At 32.7% G+C, this 25897-nt stretch overlaps 1 protein-coding gene across 1 annotated transcript in view; it reads right to left on the bottom strand.

The window, feature by feature from the left end:
- LOC119606479 overlaps window positions 1-25897 on the bottom strand; it is a 48763-nt gene that overhangs the window by 12357 nt on the left and 10509 nt on the right. The window contains 3 exon segments of the mRNA XM_037960009.1: window positions 13213-13284; window positions 13286-13429; window positions 17289-17802. Coding sequence (XP_037815937.1) covers window positions 13213-13284; window positions 13286-13429; window positions 17289-17802 — 730 coding nt within the window.

Below are 25897 nucleotides of genomic sequence, written 5' to 3'. Positions count from 1 at the left end.
ACTGAACTAGAACTGAACTAGAACTGAACTAGAACTGAACTAGAACTGAACTAGAACTGAACTAGAACTGAACTAGAACTGAACTAGAACTGAACTAGAACTGAACTAGAACTGAACTAGAACTGAACTAGAACTGAAATAGAACTGAACTAGAACTGAACTAGAACTGAACTAGAACTGAACTAGAACTGAAGAACTGAACTGAACTAGAACTGAACTAGAACTGAACTAGAACTGAACTAGAACTGAACTAGAACTGAACTAGAACTGAACTAGAACTGAACTAGAACTGAACTAGAACTGAACTAGAACTGAACTAGAACTGAACTAGAACTGAACTAGAACTGAACTAGAACTGAACTAGAACTGAACTAGAACTGAACTAGAACTGAACTAGAACTGAACTAGAACTGAACTAGAACTGAACTAGAACTGAACTAGAACTGAACTAGAACTGAACTAGAACTGAACTAGAACTGAACTAGAACTGAACTAGAACTGAACTAGAACTGAACAAGAACTGAACTAGAACGTATAGTGACTTTTAGTTGGGCCGTATATCCTTCCTTACAAGTTTTTTGTACAAATATTTTTTTATTTAGTATGTATTATTGAATATTTATTTTATACAGTTTTTTTTTTTTTATTGAAATGCATAATCCAATTAACCTAATTTTTTGTTTACAAGTTTTTCAATATCACACTAATTTTGGTATCATATCTCAAAATAAATATACATATTTTAAATAAATACAAATTGAATTTTTTTTTGGAAACAATAATTGTTTTGACATTTACACAACAACATGTATTATCAATGATGGTTTTTTATAAGGCGATAACTGAATAATAAAAAAATAATTAAAAACTCTGTTTGTGCCAAAAACTAATAAAAACTAAAAAACATACAGAAATTCTGCATGCTGTATGTCAGGCTGCCAAGTTAATTTTTTTTTTTTTTTAAGAGAAAATTAAAAAGTATTTTAAGTTGTTATTCAAAATGTAACGATATATTGCATTTGTTGACTAGAATTTTATTTGGAAATTTTGATATTTTTCAGTTTTTGAAATTCGGTGTAAATGATACAATCATTTTGTTGATAAGTGCAAAATTTCAACTTGTTTGTGTTTGCTGCATATATTTTTTGCTGTGTATAATTTGCTTACTATAGTAATAGTAATAAATTATATTAATAAAATTTTATAGCAAAAACAGAGTTAAATATATAAAAAACAAAAAAAATAAAATAAATAAACCGAAAACTGGTAATTAAATATAAACATGTTTTTTTTTTTGCTTTAATGGTGGGAGTGTGCCAAGTTTTTACTAACACAAGTTTATAATAACTATTTGCAACAGGGAAAGAGAAAAAAGAGAGTGACAAAGAGGGCAATAGTGTGAAAAACTATTTCCGGTAAAAGATTTTTTATTATTCACACACACACACATGCTTTTTTTATAAAGTACAAGCATACTTACATCGGCAATTATATTAATGCATTTGCAAGTGTTTAATTTATTAATTAAATAATTGATTATTTTTTAATTAATAATTCAACTTTTTTTCAATTAACTAATTGTTGTTAAATTTTCAGTTATTGTTTTAATTTATTTAAATTAGTCTTTAATGTGGATAAACAATTGGTTTACGAATCTCTTAATTTAACTAAAAGTATCAAAATAAATTGTGGTTTTATATTTATGTTTGCTTAACCGCACGACACGAATAGTTATATCGAAAGATTTTCTGTGTGTATATAAGGGTGGTACATATGAAAAGTTGCTTGAAAAATTTTTGATTTGTAGCAATTCGATAAAAAAAAAAATTACTTTACATCAACACAAAGCCTAAACCGTAGAATATCTTTAAAATCAGCAAGAAGCGATTCTTGGTACTTATTCTTTCATGAAATGGTACTTTTTGAAAAATTTCTTGATCAGATACAACTTTGTATTGCATATAAACTACACTACTAGCTGAAAAAGTGGTGTGTTTCATGCGGAGTTCTACTGGTGTAGATCTGGTTCTATCCGTGTTACTTATATTCCAACTTTTTGGTAACAAATGTGCACCAAGAGTGAGTCAAAGAAGGACACCTTAATGTATTTGTTATTATCTGTATTTCAATGAAAGATAACAATATTTATTTTGTGTATTTGCGTACACATACATAGGTATGTTCCTTAGGGTGACACCAAAATACAAGTTGCTGATGTTAGTATTTATTTAAATTTTTCAAAACTAATTAGCTACGCAATCTTGTGCCTAAAATACAATTAGACTAGAACGGCCCTAGAACTAAACTAAAACTAAACTAGAACACAACTAGAATCGAACTAGAACTGAACTTGAACTAGAACTGAACTAGAACTCAACTAAAACTCAACCAGAACTGAACTAGAACTGAACTAGAGCTCAACTAAAACTCAACCAGAAACTGAACTAGAACTGAAATAGAACTGAACTAGATCTGAACTAGAACTGAACTAGAACTGAACTAGAACTGAACTAGAACTGAACTAGAAACTGAACTAGAACTGAACTAGAATGAACTAGAACTGAACTAGAACTGAACTAGAACTGAACTAGAACTGAACTAGAATGAACTAGAACTGAAGAACTGAACTAGCACTGAACTAGAACTGAACTAGAACTGAACTAGAATGAACTAGAACTGAACTAGAACTGAACTAGAACTGAACTAGAACTGAACTAGACTGAACTAGAACTGAACTAGAACTGAACTAGAATGAACTAGAACTGAACTAGACTGAACTGAACTAGAACTGAACTAGACTGAACTAGAACTGAACTAGAACTGAACTAGAACTGAACTAGAACTGAACTAGAACTGAACTAGAACTGAACTAGAACTGAACTAGAACTGAACTAGAACTGAACTAGAACTGAACTAGAACTGAACTAGAACTGAACTAGAACTGAACTAGAACTGAACTAGAACTGAACTAGAACTGAACTAGAACTGAACTAGAACTGAACTAGAACTGAACTAGAACTGAACTAGAACTGAACTGAACTGAATAGAACTGAACTAGAAACTAGAACTGAACTAGAACTGAACTAGAACTGAACTAGAACTGAACTAGAACTGAACTAGAACTGAACTAGAACTGAACTAGAACTGAACTAGAACTGAACTAGAACTGAACTAGAACTGAACTAGAACTGAACTAGAACTGAACTAGAACTGAACTAGAACTGAACTAGAACTGAACTAGAACTGAACTAGAACTGAACTAGAACTGAACTAGAACTGAACTAGAACTGAACTAGAACTGAAATAGAACTGAACTAGAACTGAACTAGAACTGAACTAGAACTGAACTAGAACTGAACTAGAACTGAACTAGAACTGAACTAGAACTGAACTAGAACTGAACTAGACTGAATAGAATGAACTAGAACTGAACTAGAACTGAACTAGAACTGAACTAGAACTGACTAGAACTGAACTAGAACTGAACTAGAACTGAACTAGAACTGAACTAGAACTGAACTAGAACTGAACTAGAAACTGAACTAGAACTGAACTAGAACTGAACTAGAACTGAACTAGAACTGAACTAGAACTGAACTAGAACTGAACTAGAACTGAACTAGAACTGAACTAGAACTGAACTAGAACTGAACTAGAACTGAACTAGAACTGAACTAAACTGAACTAGAACTGAACTAGAACTGAACTAGAACTGAACTAGAACTGAACTAGAACTGAACTAGAACTGAACTAGACTGAACTAGAACTGAACTAGAACTGAACTAGAACTGAACTAGAACTGAACTAGAACTGAACTAGAACTGAACTAGAACTGAACTAGAACTGAACTGAACTAGAACTGAACTAGAACTGAACTAGAACTCAACTAGAAACTGAAACTAGAACTGAACTAGAACTGAACTAGAACTGAACTAGAACTGAACTAGAACTGAACTAGAACTGAACTAGAACTGAACTAGAACTGAACTAGAACTGAACTAGAACGAAACTAGAACTGAACTAGAACTGAACTAGAACTGAACTAGAACTGAACTAGAACTGAACTAGAACTGAACTAGAACTGAACTAACTGAACTAGAACTGAACTAGAACTGAACTAGAACTGAACTAGAACTGAACTAGAACTGAACTAGAACTGAACTAGAACTGAACTAGAACTGAACTAGAACTGAACTAGAACTGAACTAGAACTGAACTAGAACTGAACTAGAACTGAACTAGAACTGAACTAGAACTGAACTAGAACTGAACTAGAACTGAACTAGAACTGAACTAAACTGAACTAGAACTGAACTAGAACTGAACTAGAACTGAACTAGAACTGAACTAGAACTGAACTAGAACTGAACTAGAACTGAACTAGAACTGAACTAGAACTGAACTAGAAGAACTAGAACTGAACTAGAACTGAACTAGAACTGAACAGAACTGAACTAGAAACTGAACTAGAACTGAACTAGAACTGAACTAGAACTGAACTAGAACTGAACTAGAACTGAACTAAACTGAACTAGAACTGAACTAGAACTGAACTAGAACTGAACTAGAACTGAACTAGAACTGAACTAGAACTGAACTAGAACTGAACTAGAACTGAACTAGAAACTGAACTAGAACTGAACTAGAACTGAACTAGAACTGAACTAGAACTGAACTAGAACTGAACTAGAACTGAACTAGAACTGAACGAACTGAACTAGAACTGAACTAGAACTGAACTAGAACTGAACTAGAACTCAACTAGAACTGAACTAGAACTGAACTAGAACTGAACTAGAACTGAACTAGAACTCAACTAGAACTGAACTAGAACTGAACTAGAACTGAACTAGAACTGAACTAGAACTGAACTAGAACTGAACTAGAACTGAACTAGAACTGAACTAGAACTGAACTAGACTGAACTAGAACTGAACTAGAACTGAACTAGAACTAACTAGAACTGAACTAGAACTGAACTAGAACTGAACTAGAACTGAACTAGAACTGAACTAGAAAACTGAACTAGAACTGAACTAGAACTGAACTAGAACTGACTGAACTAGAACTGAACTAGAACTGAACTAGAACTGAACTAGAAATGAACTAGAACTGAACTAGAACTGAACTAGAACTGAACTAGAACTGAACTAGAACTGAACTAGAACTGAACTAGAACTGAACTAGAACTGAACTAGAACTGAACTAGAACTGAACTAGAACTGAACTAGAACTGAACTAGAACTGAACTAGAAACTGAACTAGAACTGAACTAGAACTCAACTAGAACTGAACTAGAACTGAACTAGAACTGAACTAGAACTGAACTAGAAACTGAACTAGAACTGAACTAGAACTGAACTAGAACTGAACTAGAACTGAACTAGAACTGAACTAGAACTGAACTAGAACTGAACTAGAACTGAACTAGAACTGAACTAGAACTGAACTAGAACTGAACTAGAACTGAACTAGAACTGAACTAGAACTGAACTAGAACTGAACTAGAACTGAACTAGAACTGAACTAGAACTGAACTAGAACTGAACTAGAACTGAACTAGAACTGAACTAGAACTGAACTAGAACTGAACTAGAACTGAACTAGAACTGAACTAGAACTGAACTAGAACTGAACTAGAACTGAAATAGAACTGAACTAGAACTGAACTAGAAACTGAACTAGAACTGAACTAGAACTGTACTCGAACTGAACTTGAACTGAACTAGAACTGACTAGAACTGAACTAGAACTGAACTAGAACTGAACTAGAACTGAACTAGAACTGAACTAGAACTGAACTAGAACTGAACTAGAACTGAACTAGAACTGAACTAAACTGAACTAGAACTGAACTAGAACTGAACTAGAACTGAACTAGAACTGAACTAGAACTGAACTAGAACTGAACTAGAACTGAACTAGAACTGAACTAGAACTGAACTAGAATGAACTAGAACTGAACTAGAACTGAACTAGAACTGAACTAGAACTGAACTAGAACTGAACTAGAACTGAACTAGAACTGAACTAGAATGAACTAGAACTGAACTAGAACTGAACTAGAACTGAACTAGAACTGAACTAGAACTGAACTAGAACTGAACTAGAACTGAACTAGAACTGAACTAGAACTGAACTAGAACTGAACTAGAACTGAACTAGAACTGAACTAGAACTGAACTAGAACTCAACTAGAACTGAACTAGAACTGAACTAGAACTGAACTAGAACTGAACTAGAACTGAACTAGAACTGAACTAGAACTGAACTAGAACTGAACTAGAACTGAACTAGAACTGAACTAGAACTGAACTAGAACTGAACTAGAAACTGAACTAGAACTGAACTAGAACTGAACTAGAACTGAACTAGAACTGAACTAGAACTGAACTAGAACTGAACTAGAACTGAACTAGAACTGAACTAGAACTGAACTAGAACTGAACTAGAACTGAACTAGAACTGAACTAGAACTGAACTAGAACTGAACTAGAACTGAACTAGAACTGAACTAGAACTGAACTAGAACTGAACTAGAACTGAACTAGAACTGAACTAGAACTGAACTAGAACTGAACTAGAACTGAACTAGAACTGAAATAGAACTGAACTAGAACTGAACTAGAACTGAACTAGAACTGAACTAGAACTGTACTCGAACTGAACTTGAACTGAACTAGAACTGAACTAGAACTGAACTAGAACTGAACTAGAACTGAACTAGAACTGAACTAGAACTGAACTAGAACTGAACTAGAACTGAACTAGAACTGAACTAGAACTGAACTAGAACTGAACTAGAACTGAACTAGAAACTGAACTAGAACTGAACTAGAACTGAACTAGAACTGAACTAGAACTGAACTAGAACTGAACTAGAACTAGAACTGAACTAGAACTGAACTAGAACTAGAACTGAACTAGAATGAACTAGAACTAGAACTGAACTAGGACTAGAACTGAACTAGGACTAGAACTGAACTAGAACTGAACTAGAACTCACTAGAACTGAACTAGAACTGAACTAGAACTGAACTAGAAACTGAACTAGAACTGAACTAGAACTGAACTAGAACTGAACTAGAACTGAACTAGAACTGAACTAGAAACTGAACTAGAACTGAACTAGAACTGAACAAGAACTGAACTAGAACTGAACTAGAACTGAACTAGAACTGAACTAGAACTGAACTAGAACTGAACTGGAACAGAACTAGAACTGAACTAGAACTGAACTAGAACTGAACTAGAACTGAACTAGAACTGAACTAGAACTGAACTAGAACTGAACTAGAATTGAACTAGAACTGAACTAGAACTGAACTAGAACTGAACTAGAACTGAACTAGAACTGAACTAGAACTAGAACTGAACTAGAACTGAACTAGAACTAGAACTGAACTAGAACTGAACTAGAACTAGAACTGAACTAGAACTGAACTAGAACTAGAACTGAACTAAAACTGAACTAGAACTGCACTAGAAACTGAACTAGAACTGAACTAGAACTGAACTAGAACTGAACTAGAACTGAACTAGAACTGAACTAGAACTGAACTAGAACTGAACTAGAACTGAACAAGAACTGAACTAGAACTGAACTAGAACTGAACTAGAACTGAACTAGAACTGAACTAGAACTGAACTGGAACTGAACTAGAACTGAACTAGAACTGAACTAGAACTGAACTAGAACTGAACTAGAACTGAACTAGAACTGAACTAGAACTGAACTAGAACTGAACTAGAAACTGAACTAGAATTGAACTAGAACTGAACTAGAACTGAACTAGAACTGAACTAGAACTGAACTAGAACTGAACCAAACTGAACTAGAACTGAACTAGAACTGAACTAAAACTGAACTAGAACTGAACTAGAACTGAACTAGAACTGAACTAGAACTGAACTAGAACTGAACTAGAACTGAACTAGAACTGAACTAGAACTGAACTAGAACTGAACTAGAACTGAACTAGAACTGAACTAGAACTGAACTAGAACTGAACTAGAACTGAACTAGAACTGAACTAGAACTGAACTAGAACTGAACTAGAACTGAACTAGAACTGAACTAGAACTGAACTAGAACTGACTGAAATAGAACTGAACTAGAACTGAACTAGAACTGAACTAAACTGAACTAGAACTGAACTAGAACTGAACTAGAATTGAACTAGAACTGAACTAGAACTGAACTAGAACTAAGGTATTTTATGCTTAAGAAAACTAAGGAAATTGTTCACGTGTTGCTATATTCAAACAACATAAATATTCGTTTGCAATTTAATTATATTGTATGTATTAACTGATACCAATTTCAATCCCAAAATGCAATTGTCAGTTAAATTGTTCTATATTCTTAATATGGAAACATATTTAAAAAATTTCATTATATATTTTTATTCATTGTGAAAAATTGCATTAAATAATAATTCATCGTTTTTGTTATAATATTTTTACTCTTACTTGTACAATTTTTCAATTTTTCCATTATACGTTTGTATTGGTATAAATACATGTTTGTCGTTTGGGTATTTTATACATATGTATATGTATGTGTATCTGTGCATGTCTGTATACCATAGTACATGACGAGTTTATTCTGAGAAAAATTCTATAAAAATATATTGTATATGCATCACTCTATCTCTTTTAGTTTTTTCCAATTTTTTTCTATAAATATAGCTAAAGGCATGACCCCCACACAGACGCGCACAATCGTAGATCCTAACACGAATACAGACACATTTTAAAATCTTTTCATTGCATTTCAGAGTGCTTTTGGTTATTCGACTCGAACATGATACACAGACACAACATTTTTATAAAAGATTCCCTAAGGCATTTTAACTATTTATATTGTTACTGTTGCAGTTGTTATACTATATAGTAGAATCATGTTATTATATTGGGGAAATGTATTAAAGAAGTAAAACAATTATTTGTTAATATGAATGAACCAATTGCCTTTTTTCTACCTTCAATTAGGAACTAACAATTCTATTCTGTTTTCAATTGGGAAACATTTTCAATGTGTTAGAAATGGAACTATTTTATCAGATCAATCCATTTGGCCTATTTTCGGTTCTATATCTATATAAAAAACGATTTTTATGCGTTTTTATCAATCAACTCTTTTAAGTCCTTTCCAACTATTTGCTTGCCATTTTTGTCTCCCAATCATTGTCTGCATTACTGACGTTAGATGGTTGTTGTCTACGCTTCTCTTTTTGTTCATACATAGTACGTGTGCATGTGTGTTTAATAGGGTGGGCCCAAAATGGAAGCAGCTGATGTTTCCATCGATAACACAGATCTAGTTTCTCCTAGTTCAAAGGATAAAAGGGTCCCTTTTTCCTACTTTTTTACATTTTGAACATAAATGTATTATCTTTCCAAGGAAAGGGACCACCCTAGTGTTTAAATATGCCAGTATGTATTTGTGGCTGCTTAAGTGTTGTGGTAAGTGTTTGGGTGTATAAGTGTAACGTCATATTGTAATAAATATTAATAATGTCAATAATGAAGATTTATGACTTATTTCAACTTTATTTTTAACAAAATTTTATATTATATTTGGAAAATATGTAGCTTATCTATTATAGAAAGTGCAACAGTGCACTTCAGAACAATACTAGAAGAATGAATGACTATTTGTGTGATATAAAGTACTTATACTCATTAGACCTACTCTGTAAAAAGATATTTACTTGATATGGGATTTCATTTGTTATTCATACTGATTACAAAATATTGTGGGAAATGTGTATATATAGTAGAAAGAGGAGCATATTTGTTATCAGTCAGATAAAAACATTTTTAAACTAAAATGCGACACATTCTATCCATGTCTAATGCACATACTTAAATGCGTACATAACAAAATGTATCTACAAAATGAAATCAATTACTGGGAAATAGGCGAGAAATGGAAGTAGGAAAGAAAGGAAAAAAAGAGAAAAGAAGACGAAAAGGCGAAAGAAATGGAGCAAAGAAAGGCAAGGGGGGCGGGAGAAAAGAAGGCGGGGAAAAAAAAGAGGGCCAAAAAAAAAAAAAAAAGACGGGCGAGGGGGGGAAGGAGAACAAGGCGGGCAGAAGAGGAAGAGGAGGGAGGGATGGGAGGAAAGCGGCAGGCGGAAGGCAGGAGGGAGGCGCCAAAGGAGAAGGGGCCAAAGAAGACGAACGAACGAACGAACGAACGAACGAACGAACAACGAACGAACGAACGAACGAACGAACGAACGAAAGAACGAACGAACGAACGAACGACGAACGAACGAACGAAACGAAAGAACGAACGAAAGAACGAACGAACGAACGAAGAAAAACGAACGAACGAAAGAACGAACGAACGAAAACGAAACGAACGAACGAAAGAAACGAAAGAAACGAACGAACGAACGAACGAACGAACGAACGAACGAACGAACGAACGAACGAACGAACGAAACGAACGAAACGAACGAACGAACGAAGAAGAACGAACGAAACGAACGAACGAACGAACGAACGAAAACGAACGAAACGAACGAACGAAGAACGAACGAACGAACGAACGAACGAACGAACGAACGAACGAACGAACGAACGAACGAACGAAACGAACGAAAGAACGAACGAACGAACGAACGAACGAACGAACGAACGAACGAACGAACGAACGAACGAAGAACGAACGAACGAACGAACGAACGAACGAACGACGAACGAACGAACGAACGAACGAACGAACGAACGAACGAACGAACGAACGAAAGAACGAAACGAAACGAACGAACGAACGAACGAACGAACGAACGAACGAAGAACGAACGAACTAACGAACGAACGAAAACGAACGAACGAACGAAAACGAAACTAAAACGAACGAACTAACTAACTAACGAACTAACTAACTAAACTAACTAACTAACTAACTAACTAACTAACTAACTAACTAACTAACTAACTAACTAACTAACTAAACTAACTAACTAACTAACTAACTAACTAACTACTAACTAACTAACTAACTAACTAACTAACTAACTAACTAAACGCAATACAGATCGTTACAGCACCATCACTGATGTGCTGAGCAAGATGTTATTTCAACAGGGGCATCTACTACGGCAGCCCTTTTAAATTGGCCTCCAAGATCGTACAGTACGATAAATTTCGATTGCTTTCTGAGAAGCCAGATAAAGCCACAGCAGCAATTGGTGCCTTCGAGGTATTCATTGTTAGTATTACACGTGCTATATAAAAAACAATGCTCGCAGAAAGTGGACTAAAATTAAACGTCAAATATACGGCTTGTCAAAAACTGCATGGTGTCCATCACTGTTGCCAACTTTTTTCCCAAAAATATCGCTAAAGTCGACTGAAAAATAGCTAGAAAATAGCTAAATTCAAGACATTTTGAAAAATTTAGCGATAAATCGTCAAAATAATATTTATTATATGATTCTGAAAAGAAATAGCTAAAAAAAACTAGCTAAACTTTTCAGATTTTTTATATTATTCTAAAAAGTCAGCGATTTATCGCTAAAATCTATATACATACGTAGGAATGGGATAGTGATACAAACACATCTTATAACAAACACATATATATAAGAGAATCTTTTTTTATGTTAAATATTTTCACTTTGGGTTAGGAAAAATGTCAAGTTGAGGTTAATTTCGATATGCGACCCTATACAGATTGCTTTAGAAATGTTGTAAAGATAAATTGAATTTCGAAATGCTGGCCTTTATGGATCGATCCTTTATTTTCGGCATAAGAGTATTATTTATTTTTCCATTACAATACAATTACAAATTATATTCTAACCTAATTTACCGAGCAGGGTGACGATAACCATACGACCGTTGTAGTGTAGCAGACCAGGATCTCTGCTGGGAATCGAACCCACAACCCTCAGACTGACAGGCTAGCACACTACCAACTAGCCTACCGGGGCACCCAAGATTATTATAAACTCCTTTTGTGGGAAGTTTATCTGCAATATCGATATGCGGCCCTATACGCCTTAGAAATGTTGTAAATTTTTAGGAGTTTATGGAACGATCCTTTCGTCACTTATTTCCAATGTTCACTAATTTTTAGAATTATGGTAAATTTTATTATCATATCACTCATTTACTAAAAGACTAGAATAATTAAATATTCGTTTTTTAATTGAGTACAACAAAATATACCCCTTTTAAAGTTTTTCGTATAACTTTACCTTTACGCACAAATATTTGCTCCTAATTATGTTCTTCAGAACATTCAAAATAAGTATAATACACACAGCTAAAACTCAAATAATTTACATTGAATGCATATTTTTATATACATACATATATGTAAATCGTCATTCCTAGCAACTTTTAAGCGATATTATCAAAATATAAATGAATAAAAAATGCCTTAAAATCTAAAGAAAAATCGCTAGATTTCCCGCTAATAGCTAAATCATATTTTTCCCCGCAAAATGGGATTAAAAATCGCTAGATTTGACGAGAAAATAGCTAAATTGGCAACAGTGGTGTCCATATATCTGAAATCATTTAGAATTGTTACTGCTTTTCGAATAAACAATTTTGTTTAACAAAATTAAAAAAATCTAACCTCAAACTTCGTCTGTATGTACATTTGTTTGTTTGTATGTTTCTTAAAATCAATTTTCTGAAGACCTCAGATATGTTCGGGATCCAAATCTTAAATGAATCTGTCAGTCATGTTTCGGGAAGTTTTTTATTTAGAATTTAACAAATAATAGAGATATGAGCAAAAGTGTTTCGTAAAAAATATATTATTTGCATGCAGATGCAAGAAAACCACAACTACATGCAGCTTCGTATTGCACATACAACACATAATGCATGAAGCTGTATATAGTTGTATTCTTATTGACAAAATCAGGGATGACATATTTTGTCTCGGAAATTGTGCAGGGATGGGGGAAAAATATCAAATAAAATTCCTAATAATAAAATTTTTTTTTTTTAATTTTTCTGAAGTACCGAATATAGAACTATTACTTGATATCAGTCTTAAAAATCACATCACCTTAATTTTTAACTTTAGCTTCCCTTTTTGCAACTAAAAAATTTATCTATTTATATTAAAATTTCATATTAATTTACACACACAAAAAGTGCAAAAGATACAAAATGGCGAAATAAATATAATAGAGAACAAAAAACACAAAATATAATTTAAATGCAATTACTTACCTCAGGCGACACAAAATAACTGGGACTTTTTTCTATTGTTATTTGTCCACGAAATGAATGTGGCATTTTTTTTGCGATACCATTCCAGTCCTTTCATATAGTTTTCATCGCGATCAAAAAAATGTACTTCACCACCAGCCTTCTGTATGCGAGGATGCAGATACAACATTTCCAAAAGGGCACGTGTACCACATTTTCGTATGCCAATTATAAGAGCCTGATGGTTAACAACGAACGACGGTCAAACAAGTAGTGGAAGGAGAGATAGAGAGAAAGAGAATAAAATAATAAATAAATAAAAGTTATTTGAGTAAAAGAATTTTTTTTGTTATAATTTTGGCAAAAAGTTGGTTTGGATGGATGCATGATGGTTGGTTGGTTGGTCGGTTAGCCGTTTTAAATTGGTCGAAAACATGAAATGGAAATGTTTTATTTTTTTTCTTGTGCAGAGTAAAGTTGGTGAGAAATATCTTTATTAGTGCTAAAAATTATGATTTTGAAACAGTGTTGTGTTTGGCTTATTTTAATGCTAATTGACCCTTATGAATGGCTTTACTTTGAAACAGTTTTTTCTTTCTGTTTGCTTAACGTTTCTTTGGCTAATGGCTTTAGGAAATTAAAATAAACAAATTACTACAATTAGGTTTATGAATTGAGACAATTGTCGTTTTGCTATAGATTTGTCGCAGCAAAATGTCGCAGACGTTTTTCGCCGTTTTATTGCTTTAGTACACATAGAGAGTTCATTAAGCAGGAGCAAAAGCAATAAACATTATATATTTTTTTTTACTTTATCCATTAGGTTGACATTAATGTTTGAAAATAATTCTTTTAAATGGTTTTGTTTATTGCGTAATATTTGGTAGTAAATTTAATTATTTTTTAACATTTATAATTAGGCAATGATTTTTCGACAATATATGTTTCAAATGTTAATTGTTAAGTATTTAACAAATTCTGTAACAAGAGCAAAGATTGGTCTAAAATTGCTTTTTGTAGGTGTAAGATGTATTTTGACTACTAATAAGATTTTTAAGTCGACATGTTTTTAATAGCCATGTCCATCCGTCTCTCTATTGCAAAGAGGATAGAGTAGAAACGGCACTAGGTAAAGAACTGAGTTTTGGCCAAATATTTTTACATGGAAATAGGCAATATAGGTCAACAATTTAGACTATAGATTTGACTATATACTAGACTATAGATTAGACTATAGACTATACTATAGACTAGACTATAGACTAGACTATAGACTAGACTATAGACTAGACTATACTAGACTATAGACTAGACTATAGACTAGACTATAGACTAGACTATAGACTAGACTATAGACTAGACTATAGACTAGACTATAGACTAGACTATAGACTAGACTATAGACTAGACTATAGACTAGACTATAGACTAGACTATAGACTAGACTATAGACTAGACTATAGACTAGACTATAGACTAGACTATAGACTAGACTATAGACTAGACTATAGACTAGACTATAGACTAGACTATAGACTAGACTATAGACTAGACTATAGACTAGACTATAGACTAGACTATAGACTAGACTATAGACTAGACTATACTAGACTAGACTATAGACTAGACTATAGACTAGACTATAGACTAGACTATAGACTAGACTATAGACTAGACTATAGACTAGACTATAGACTAGACTATAGACTAGAATATAGACTAGACTATAGACTAGACTATAGACTAGACTATAGACTAGACTATAGACTAAACTATAGACTAGACTATAGACTAGACTATAGACTAGACTATAGACTAGACATAGACTAGACTATAGACTAGACTATAGACTAGACTATAGACTAGACTATAGACTAGACTACAGACTAAACTATAGACTACTATAGACTAGACTATAGACTAGACTATAGACTATAGACTATATATAGATAGACTAGACTATAGACTAGACTATAGACTAGACTATAGACTAGACTATAGACTAGACTATAGACTAGACTATAGACTAGAGTATAGACTAGAATAGACTATAGACTAGACATATAGACTAGACTATAGACTAGACTATAGACTATACTAGACTATGACTATAGACTAGACTATAGACTAGACTATAGAGACTATAGACTATAGACTAGACTAGTCTAGACTATAGACTAGACTATAGACTAGATATAGACTAGACTATAGACTAGACTATGGACTAGACTATAGACTAGACTATAGACTAGACTATAGACTAGACTATAGACTAGACTATAAACTAAACTATAGACTAGACTATAGACTAGACTATAGACTAGAGTATAGACTAGACTATAGACTAGACTATAGACTAGACTATAGACTAGACTATAGACTAGACTATAGACTAGACTATAGACTAGACTATAGACTAGACTATAGACTAGACTATAGACTAGACTATAGACTAGACTATAGACTAGACTATAGACTAGACTATAGACTAGGCTATAGACTAGACTATAGACTAGACTATAGACTAGACTATAGACTAGACTATAGACTAGACTATAGACTAGACTATAGACTAGACTATAGACTAGACTATAGACTAGACTATAGACTAGACTAGACTATAGACTAGGCTATAGACTAGACTATAGACAAGACTATAGACTAGGCTATAGACTAGACTATAGACTAGACTATAGACTAGACTATAGACTAGACTATAGACTAGACTATAGACTAGACTATAGACTAGACTATAGACTAGACTATAGACTAGACTATAGACTAGACTATAGACTAGACTATAGACTAGACTATAGACTAGACTATAGACTAGACTATAGACTTGACTATAGACTAGACTATAGACTTGACTATAGACTTGACTATAGACTAGACTATAGACTAGACTATAGACTTGACTATAGACTAGACTATAGACTTGACTATAGACTAGACTATAGACTAGACTATAGACTTGACTATAGACTAGACTATAGACTAGACTATAGACTAGACTATAGACTAGACTATAGACTAGACTATAGACTAGACTATAGACTTGACTATAGACTAGACTATAGACTAGACTATAGACTAGACTATAGACTTGACTATAGACTAGACTATAGACTAGACTATAGACTAGACTATAGACTAGACTATAGACTAGACTATAGACTAGACTATAGACTAGACTATAGACTAGACTATAGACTAGACTATAGACTAGACTATAGACTAGACTATAGACTAGACTACTAGACTAGACTATAGACTAGACTATTGACTGGACTATAGGCCGTACTATTTAATAGACTATAGGCTAGACATAGCATCCAATGTTTTATTCCTGACTGATCACATATACTATTAACTACTATTAATATTGAGGTGTGTTACAGCAATTGATCTTTCTAGGGAAATAAAGAAAGTTCAAGTTAGTGGCGATAATGTTTTACGCAAGGGTAAGCTTAGTGAACTTTTACTTAAAAAATTTTCGTAGGAAAATTTTAAGATTTAAGATCTTTAAATAGGAAACCTAGAACTGCTTTTTAGTAGTAGGGATTTCCGTCAAGAAATATCTAAAAAGCAAAACGTCATTTTATATAAAAATGTTTAAAATATTAACAAGTACATATATATTTTCATGTGGGAGAGCTTAAACTGCTTGTTAGCAATAGATCTTTCGTTATAATAACGTTTAAGATTTTAGAGATACATATGTATTTTCATATAGGAAGAAAGCTTAAGTTAAAGGTTAGAGAGGTTTTAGTATAATCAATATTTAATAGGTAAGTTGAGATCGAACTATATGTGTTAAATTCTTGTGCTGCTGCTTACTTGGTTTCTTACTTTAAAATTTTAAAAAACTAATGTGAATTATAGCTAATTTTTCCATCCAACTATGCTTTTCTTCTTGACATAAGTATGTATGTGTCTACAATAATTCCTTTCCTTCATTTCTGGCACTAAATGCCTCTTAACACAACCATGATTGAAATACACATTAGACAGCCAAGGGGGTTGTTCACTTGTCCTCTTACAAGTATTTTTCTGTGTGTCTAATAATAAATGTAAATACATCAATTAAAGCTTACCTGCGGTAAACGACGACTTGTTTTTGGAAAATGTACTCGATTTGATGGAAACACCATGGGATGACTAATCTGTTGATTGGATGATGAGATATCAGACATATGCTTATTATTCGTACTACTGCCTGGCATACCGCCTCCTCCAACAATACCACTATAATCCTCAGGCAAATGATTGGCGCGATTGTTATTGATATTTTTCATACTAATACCACCACCACCACCACCACTACTACTACTGCTTCCGCCACCACCACCACTACCACCATTGGCAATACTGTTTGAACTCATTAAGGCTAAACGATGATGATTATGATGATGCTCGTGTACAGCCTGTGCCGCTTGTATATTATAGACTGCACTGTCATACAAGACGTGAAATGTTAAAAATAATGAAATCAACATGACGGTTAGAAAGACTACAGCTAATTTGGGACGGGAGACACCGACAACCAATATACAATCGGTATGTGAGGCATCAGGGCCAACAGGCCTCATGGCGGATTTTGGTAACCATCTGTGTAAAAGAGAAAAAAAAAAACAAAACAGAAGAAAACATTTTAGTGAGATAATTTAATTTTTATTGTGTTTTTGTTATATAATATAGAGAAATTAGAGGTGTTTAAATGTGTTATTTAATTATTCGGAATTTTTGTTTTAATTCGGTTTCAATAAACTTTTGTTCTACAAACCATAATAAGAATTTCAAATTCTTTGAATACATTTTTCAAAGCCTTTAAAATAGCTTTCTCTATAAGAAAACTGGTTAAAAATATTTTTCATATACTACTGTAAAGCTTGAATTAATAGGAAGCTTTAGAGTTTTTCATATACACAGTATAAGTTGTCATCCAGCGACAGAGCTTTTTGTTTTGGAAAGTTTGGATTGATATGCAGCAGAATGATTAACGTGTGAGAGAGATTAACTTATAAGCTTGAGCTTTATGAATGAGAGCTTTCTGTATACGAGCTGTCATCTAGCTTTATGAATGAGAGCTTTCTGTATACGAGCTGTCATCTTTTAAAATAATTCTTTAGTTTCTGACTAGCTATGAAGCTTTCTGCATAATAATTCAAGATGCAAGCTTGCAAAAAAGCTTTCCATATAAAGAAAATTATTTGTTCCTGTCCGGCGACAGATTTTTTCTATGACAAAGACAAAACAAGTTTCAGCTAGCGATAAGTAAACTTGAATTACAAGACAGTGATCATGAATACAGTTTAAGGTACTATTTTCTTCCTATAGTAGAAAGCTTTTTCTATTCAAAATTGTTTAGTGCCTATAATGTGAGAGAGCTTTCCGTGTATTAAAAACAAAGCTGCTGGCTTAAAACTTTCTATATAAGGAAGTTTAAGTTAATATTGTGCGATAGAGCTTTCAATATAAGAAACCTTGAATTGTTAGCTAAGGTTAGAGCTTTTCGTAAAAGAAAACTTGAGTTAAAAGTTTGTGATAAAACTTTACGCATAAGAATGTTTTTCTGCTTTTGGTTTACAGCTTTCTGTATTAAGTTTAAGGAGAAATCTTGCTATAGAGCTTTCATTATAAGTAGAGATAAAGCTTTTCGTATAAGAAAACTTGAGTTGCAAGTTTGTGATTAAACTTAACGCATAAAAAATGCTTTTATGCTCACAAGCTTTAATATTTGCTTTAAGCTTTCTTAAACAGCTTTCCGTATATGAAAAATTTAACATTATATAGCTTTAGAGCTTTTGCAGATTGAATTACAAGACTGTGATAGGGTTTGAGTTAGACAAAAGTTGTTTGCTGTTGTTGTACGCTTAAGCTTTCACTTATCGTCAGATCTGTTTTGCACAGCTTCAGAGCTTTCTGTATAAGAAAGCTTTTTTATATGATTTCCTCAAATTTCATTAAAATTCTTTGATTTTTTATGAAAAATCTATTAAATGAACGAATGTTTGTATGAAATTAATCGGTAATCGAATAATGTTTAAACTACTAAATACCTTAGTTGAAAAGCAACCAAAATAATGTGCTTTTATTAATTGTTATTACGAGTACTTTGGTTTTTTTCTTTTCTTCTAAAGTTATCAATGTAAATCATCAGTTTAATGTTGTATACATTTAGCACGCATATAAAGGGTTTAGCAGATAGAGGTAATTTTAAGCAATTTTCGACAATAAGTAGATTAAAATGTGTACCTTTACGTTTAACTTGAAAATAATCAGATGAGTGCGACAAACATTATATATGTGATTGTTGCAGTTTTTGGAATATAGTTGATGAATTGCAGAAATAACACCTCTTTTTTTAACCACAGTTTTCTTTTGGAAATCCTAAAGCAATGCTATCATTAAATTTTATTAAATGCTGCCACCAAAAAAAAAAAAACATTTACAATGGCTCAACACAACAATACATATGTTTTTAACACATGCCTCCCCAATGGAGTCTATAAAATTTAAAATAAACCTCAACCAAGTGCATTAGTGGTTAATGTTTTGTAATTTAGAAATTTAGTTATTGCGGTTTATAACTCCATTAAGAGAACAAAAATCGCAAAACTAAAAATGTTTTGTTACGTTTAGCAAACAATTAAATAACAAAAAAATTACTAGTTTAGGTAACAAAAATTTAGAAAATTTAACTTTCATTTAAAAAATTTTAAATTCAATATTTAAACATTGTAATATTAATCTTTTTAGCATGTTTTGTAAAACAAATTTGTTAGTTAAAATTTTTTTTCAACTTTAATACAAAAACCATCTCCGTCAAAGAAAAACCCTTTTTTATCATTTTTTTATTCTTTTGCTTTACCCTTTAACATCATGCCACATTAATTCTTGTCATACCAACAGTAAAAGGAGATGTATGTTGAAAACAAGTTGACACAACAAAAGCAAACACAATTGGTGTCACTATTACAGCGGTACGATCAAGCGGAAATACATATGTATACAAACAAACATTTTTGTAGAACCCAGCAGTTTTTAAAGTGTTCCATTTGTTTACCAGGAATGGAATATGTAAATGTTTATAAATACTTGTACAGTTCTGCGTATACTTGATATTTAATACAGTACAAAGTTAAATATTACGTATACGCATATACATATGTATGAGTAGTGTAAAAACAAAGTAGGGAACTTCTGTTTCATTGACGAACTAGTACGAACTAAAGGTACCAGGAATGGAAAATGTAAATGTCTAAAAAGTACTTGTACAGTTCTGCGTATACTTAATATTTAATGCAGTACAAAGTTAAATATTACGTATACGCATATACATATGAGTAGTGTAAAAACAAAGTAGGGAACTTCTGTTTCATTGACGAACTAGTACTAACTAAAGGTACCAGGAATGGAAGATGTAAATGTCTAAATAGTACTTGTACAGTTCTGCGTATACTTAATATTTAATACAGTGCAAAGTTAAATATTACGTATACGCATATACATAAGTATGAGTAGTGTAAAAATAAAGTAGGGAACTTCTGTTTCATTGACGAACTAGTACGAACTAAAAGCCTGCACAAGACAACAATAATGCGACAATAACCCATACTATACCTTAAATGCTAAGCAAAAGATTTGCTTTAGAACTGTCTCCTCAGAACTGCTGGGTATATATAATAGTAAGTGTTTGTGTATATGTACTCAAGCAATTTATAGCCTTTTGTATTATTTATTATTTAAACTTTTTAAAAATAAAATTTACTCTTTTAGCTTTATAAGTGGAAATTGCTTAAATAATTTTTTAATTATTATTATTGGAAAATTGATACGAATTAATAGACTACATATGACAACTTACACAGAAAAAACTGAAAAACGATTTCAATTACCAAAACCTCGTTTTCAATTATTTTATTTTTTGAAGTTCAACCTATAACAAAAATTGTATATTCAATTACTACTTATAATTGATTTCGTACACAAAATTTTTATATTTTTCTATTTTTGTTGTTGTTAAATACGTATTTGATTATACATTTTTATGAATCAAATACAAAATGAATTGAAGCCTTTTAAAATTTTTGATTAATCGTTTAATTGAAAATTTTTTAAAATTAATTTTTTCTGTGTAGCTTTTGTAAAATCAATATTTAATTGAAATATTTTGATTATTTTCTGGCAATATCTTTCTGGCAATATATAGATTCAGCGCGAAAATAACTGCTCATCTTTTGAGGCAAGAACGAGTCCAGCCATTTTATAATATCCTGCTATGAAGTGAAGAGTGCCCTAGAGAAAGAGAGGGAGTAGAGAAAATTCTAAACAAATAGTAGTCGGACTTGTCAAGGTCTCACGTCTTATAGTCCAGATGAGACAAAACTTTCCAACCACTTCTTTCAAAATAGTTTTTAACATGTATTGTGGCCGAGCGTCGTCACGATGGAATATTACGTTTTTGTGTAATTTGGTTGTTTTCTACCAATGCTCACTTTAAGCGAATCAGTTGCGTTCATTGCAGGGTTTTTGTGATATTCTGGCTAGATTTTAGCATTTGATACTTGACTTTAGTTTCTGCTAGTTGGCCGGGCTTTGGGTTGACGTCATAGATCTAGGCAGTATTGTTAGACATGCAAAATCGTTTTCTGAAGATTTTTCAAAATCTTATTAATGCTTATGCTTCCAATTATTGAGCCATACCATCTATACACTTCCTTTGTCAGGGAAACTGTCTGGCAGACGAACTTACCAGAAATGGTGCGATGTGAGGGGAAGATGAAATCGACGCATTTACTGGTATATCTCTTACTAACTGTAAGCTACTGGTTCAGACTGAACTATATGAAATGGCTCAAATCAGATGGTTGAGTGAAACCATCTGTCTCAATTCGAGGTCAATTTGGCTTCTATATGATGCTCTCAGGTCAAGCTTACTATTAAGCTTTCGCAGGGAACAGATACGAATGCTGGTATCAGTCGTAATGGGACACTGTACTATTGGCAATTACGCCAGAAGAATGGGTCTCGAATATAACGGCTACTGTAGAAGTTGTAATAATGAGAAGGAAGAGGAAACAATACCTCACCTCCTCTGCTATTGCCCATCACTAAATGAAAGCAGAGAACAATGTTTCGGCCTTGCTGCTTTATCTTGTCTGGATGAGCTATCTGGGGTGTGCCTAAAGAATATCCTAAACTTTGTGTATCAAACCGGATGGTTTAATTCTGGAAAAAGAGAGTAATAATCAAATGAACTCCTACGACCACTAGGGTAACACAACGGTACCGCAACTAGGTGGACCCATGTGAGCCACTCATGCTTGATTGAGTGGCTGCCTCTCTTACCTAAACCTAATACACCTCTTTAGTAGGGAGAGTATATTGGGTTTGTGCTGTTGTTTCTAACGCTCAATATTATTGGTCCTATACCTTCCTTAAAGTATACCAATCGGCTTCGAATCATTGTCTGATTGGATTAAGCCATTTCCGTCCTATTACCTTTCACATAAAGGTGATATCGGTCCTTTATTTCACTTAGTCACCATACAACCGGACCCCTTCAAATTGAGCTTTGGAACTGGTAATTATGTCAACAACTAAGTTGTATATAAGCCTCAGAAATGCTACTCAATTTCGTTATGATCAGGGCTTACTTGACTTTAGCCCCACAAATAAGTCCCTCCAAAGTGACTACATGTCATCTGCATTACTTTTAAGTACTAATATAATCACTTTCATATAATCATGTAGGTAAGTATTTCTTTTGAGATTTGCCATTTTATTTTCAAATTTTATCGTGAACAAAAATGAGACATGTGACACGAAAACAACTTTTTAACTTTCTGCATGTAATTACTTATTTAAGAACATCTGTATAAGCAAGCATGTTATAACTTATTGTGTGAAAATAAGTTAATATGACAATATAAGTTTTTGCTGGGAAGTTTAGTAACTAAGTGAGCATAAATGACGGATACTTATCCATCATAGTAAGTTGACATGTAAGTAACTAAGGACAAAAACGGCGTTCTTTTTTGACTTAACTATAAACTTATTAAAATTTTCCAAAAATGACTTCCTTCCGTGAAAATCCAGCAGTAGGTCAACAGTACAACAAAGATGTTTTTTTTTAATTTTTTTTTCTTAGTAAACTTTTGTTCTAGATTTCACTAAAACGTACATAACTCTCATAAACGCCATCACAAAATATAAGTCTACCTTTAGTTTAAAACTGAAATCCTGTAAAGTGTACTTATAATGACTGACAATAAAGGGAAAACAAAGTAAAATAACACTTCTCTTGCAATATAACAAAGTAGCGTGTGTATCATTACTTAACTAGTAGTAGAAGGAGTAAAATATGTATTTTGTAAGTATGTGGTAAATACATGGTTAAATAAGTGTCAAAACAAGAGGACTCATTTTCCTTAAAACACTTAACGGCAAACAATGAAAAGGAGAAAGGAAGTAAATTGTATTAATAACAGCCAGAAAGTATACTACACTTAATGCAGTTTATTACAAGTGTTATATAGCAACATTGATATATACCAACTTGGCTATTAGATGAAGTATAAAGTGTTAGGTATAATCTGGATACATACACACGTGGATACACAAATAGCTGCTGTAATAACGAGAAATACAACAGTTGGAAAATATTCCTGAAAAATTATAAATTTCAAAAACAAAATAAAATTCGTAAAAATTTTAAAAAATAGACTCTTATTTTTCTGCGCACATGTGTGTTTACTCACAAACTGGAAGGGAATTTTTTGATCCTTTGATTCAGCTCCGAAATCCAAAAAACCAATTATATGTTTAAAATACCAAAATCTTATAATGGATAACTTTTTTTAAGTCACCTTAATATTTACATCTTCATTATGATGCTCCTTCCAAACAAAACGTGCGAAAGGACATGAAGTTTTTAGGTTAAAATTTTTTTTTCATATTTTCTCTTTTTAGATTTTCAGCCTGTTAGTAAGTTATTTTAAATGGCAATTTAGTTTGTTTTTCTAAACTTTTTCTAGGCTCTTTTTTTGTAACAATTTTGTTGACATTTTTTTTTTTTTGTAGAGCCTTATGGAATGACATGTGTGCTTTAAAATGTTTATTCTTGGTAATTACAAGTAAAAACAGCAGTAGTTTATATAAAAGTTGTTTTTTTCTTTCCTCATTCATTAAGTTATTTTTAATGGTAGGTAAAGCCACTGTAGACTTGTGACTATAAAAGTTACTTTATAAATCTATAAACTAGTTTTTTTTTATTAATTTCCTTTGTGTATATAAGTTAAATTAACACTACCGAAGCCAAAGAAAAACTAAAATATTTTAGGTTAAATTCAATGTTATAAGAGTCCGAACATTATATTGAAAAGTCGCCAATTTCAGTTCTAGTTCAGTTCTAGTTCGGTTCTAGTTCAGTTCTAGTTCAGTTCTAGTTCAGTTCTAGTTCAGTTCTAGTTCAGTTCTAGTTCAGTTCTAGTTCAGTTCTAGTTCAGTTCTAGTTCAGTTCTAGTTCAGTTCTAGTTCAGTTCTAGTTCAGTTCTAATTCAGTTCTAGTTCAGTTCTAGTTCAGTTCTAGTTCAGTTCTAGTTCAGTTCTAGTTCAGTTCTAGTTCAGTTCTAGTTCAGTTCTAGTTCAGTTCTAGTTCAGTTCTAGTTCAGTTCTAGTTCAGTACTAGTTCAGTTCTAGTTCCAGTTTCTAGTTCATTTCTAGTTTCAGTACTGTTCAGTTTCATAGTTCAGTTCTAGTTCAGTTCTAGTTCTAGTTCTAGTTCAGTTCTTAGTTTCCATTTCTAGTTCAGTTCTAGTTCAGTTCTAGTTCAGTTCTAGTTCAGTTCTAGTTTTCAGTTCTAGTTTCAGTTTCTAGTTCAGTTCTAGTTTCAGTTCTAGTTCAGTTCTATTCAGTCTAGTTCAGTTCTAAGTTCAGTTCTAGTTCAGTTCTAGTTCAGTTCTAGTTTCAGTTATAGTTCAGTTCTTAGTTCAGTTCTAGATTCAGTTCTAGGTTCAGGTTCTTAGTTCAGTTCTAGTTCATTTTGTTCGTTCTAGTTCAGTTCTAGTTCAGTTCTAGTTCAGTTTCTAGTTCAGTTCTAGTTCAGTTCTAGTTTCAGTTCTAGTTTCAGTTCTAGTTCAGTTCTAGTTCGTTCTAGTTCAGTTCTAGTTCAGGTTCTAGTTCAGTTCTAGTTTCAGTTCCTAGTTCAGTTCTAGTTCAAGTTCTAGTTCATTCTAGTTCAGTTCTAGTTCAGTTCTAGTTTCTGTTCTAGTTTCAGTTTCTAGTTCAGTTCTTAGAGTTCAGTTCTAGTTCTAGTCAGTTCTAGTCAGTTCTAGTTCAGTCTAGTTTCAGTTAGTCGCTCGTTCAGTTCTAGTCAGTTCTAGTTCAGTCTAGTTCAGTTCTAGTTCAGTTCTAGTTCAGTCTAGTTCAGTTCTAGTTCAGTTTAGTCAGTTCTAGTTCAGTTCTAGTTCAGTTCTTATGTTCAGTTCTAGTTCAGTTCTAGTTCAGTTCTAGTTCAGTTCTAGTTCAGTATTCTAGTTCAGTTCTAGTTCAGTTCTAGTTCAGTTCTAGTTCAGTTCTAGTTCAGTTCTAGTTCAGTCTAGTTCAGTTCTAGTTCAGTTCTGTTCAGTTCTAGTTCAGTTCTAGTTCAGTTCTAGTTCAGTTCTAGTTCAGTTCTAGTTCAGTTCTAGTTCAGTTCTAG

The sequence above is a fragment of the Lucilia sericata genome, unplaced genomic scaffold (assembly GCF_015586225.1).
Source record: "Lucilia sericata isolate MDLA Ls3-8-SP2 unplaced genomic scaffold, ASM1558622v1 Contig000589F_arrow, whole genome shotgun sequence".
Lineage (NCBI taxonomy): Eukaryota > Metazoa > Arthropoda > Insecta > Diptera > Calliphoridae > Lucilia > Lucilia sericata.
Note: the sequence above shows the minus strand (reverse complement) of the source record. Positions and strands in the feature narration are given on the sequence as shown.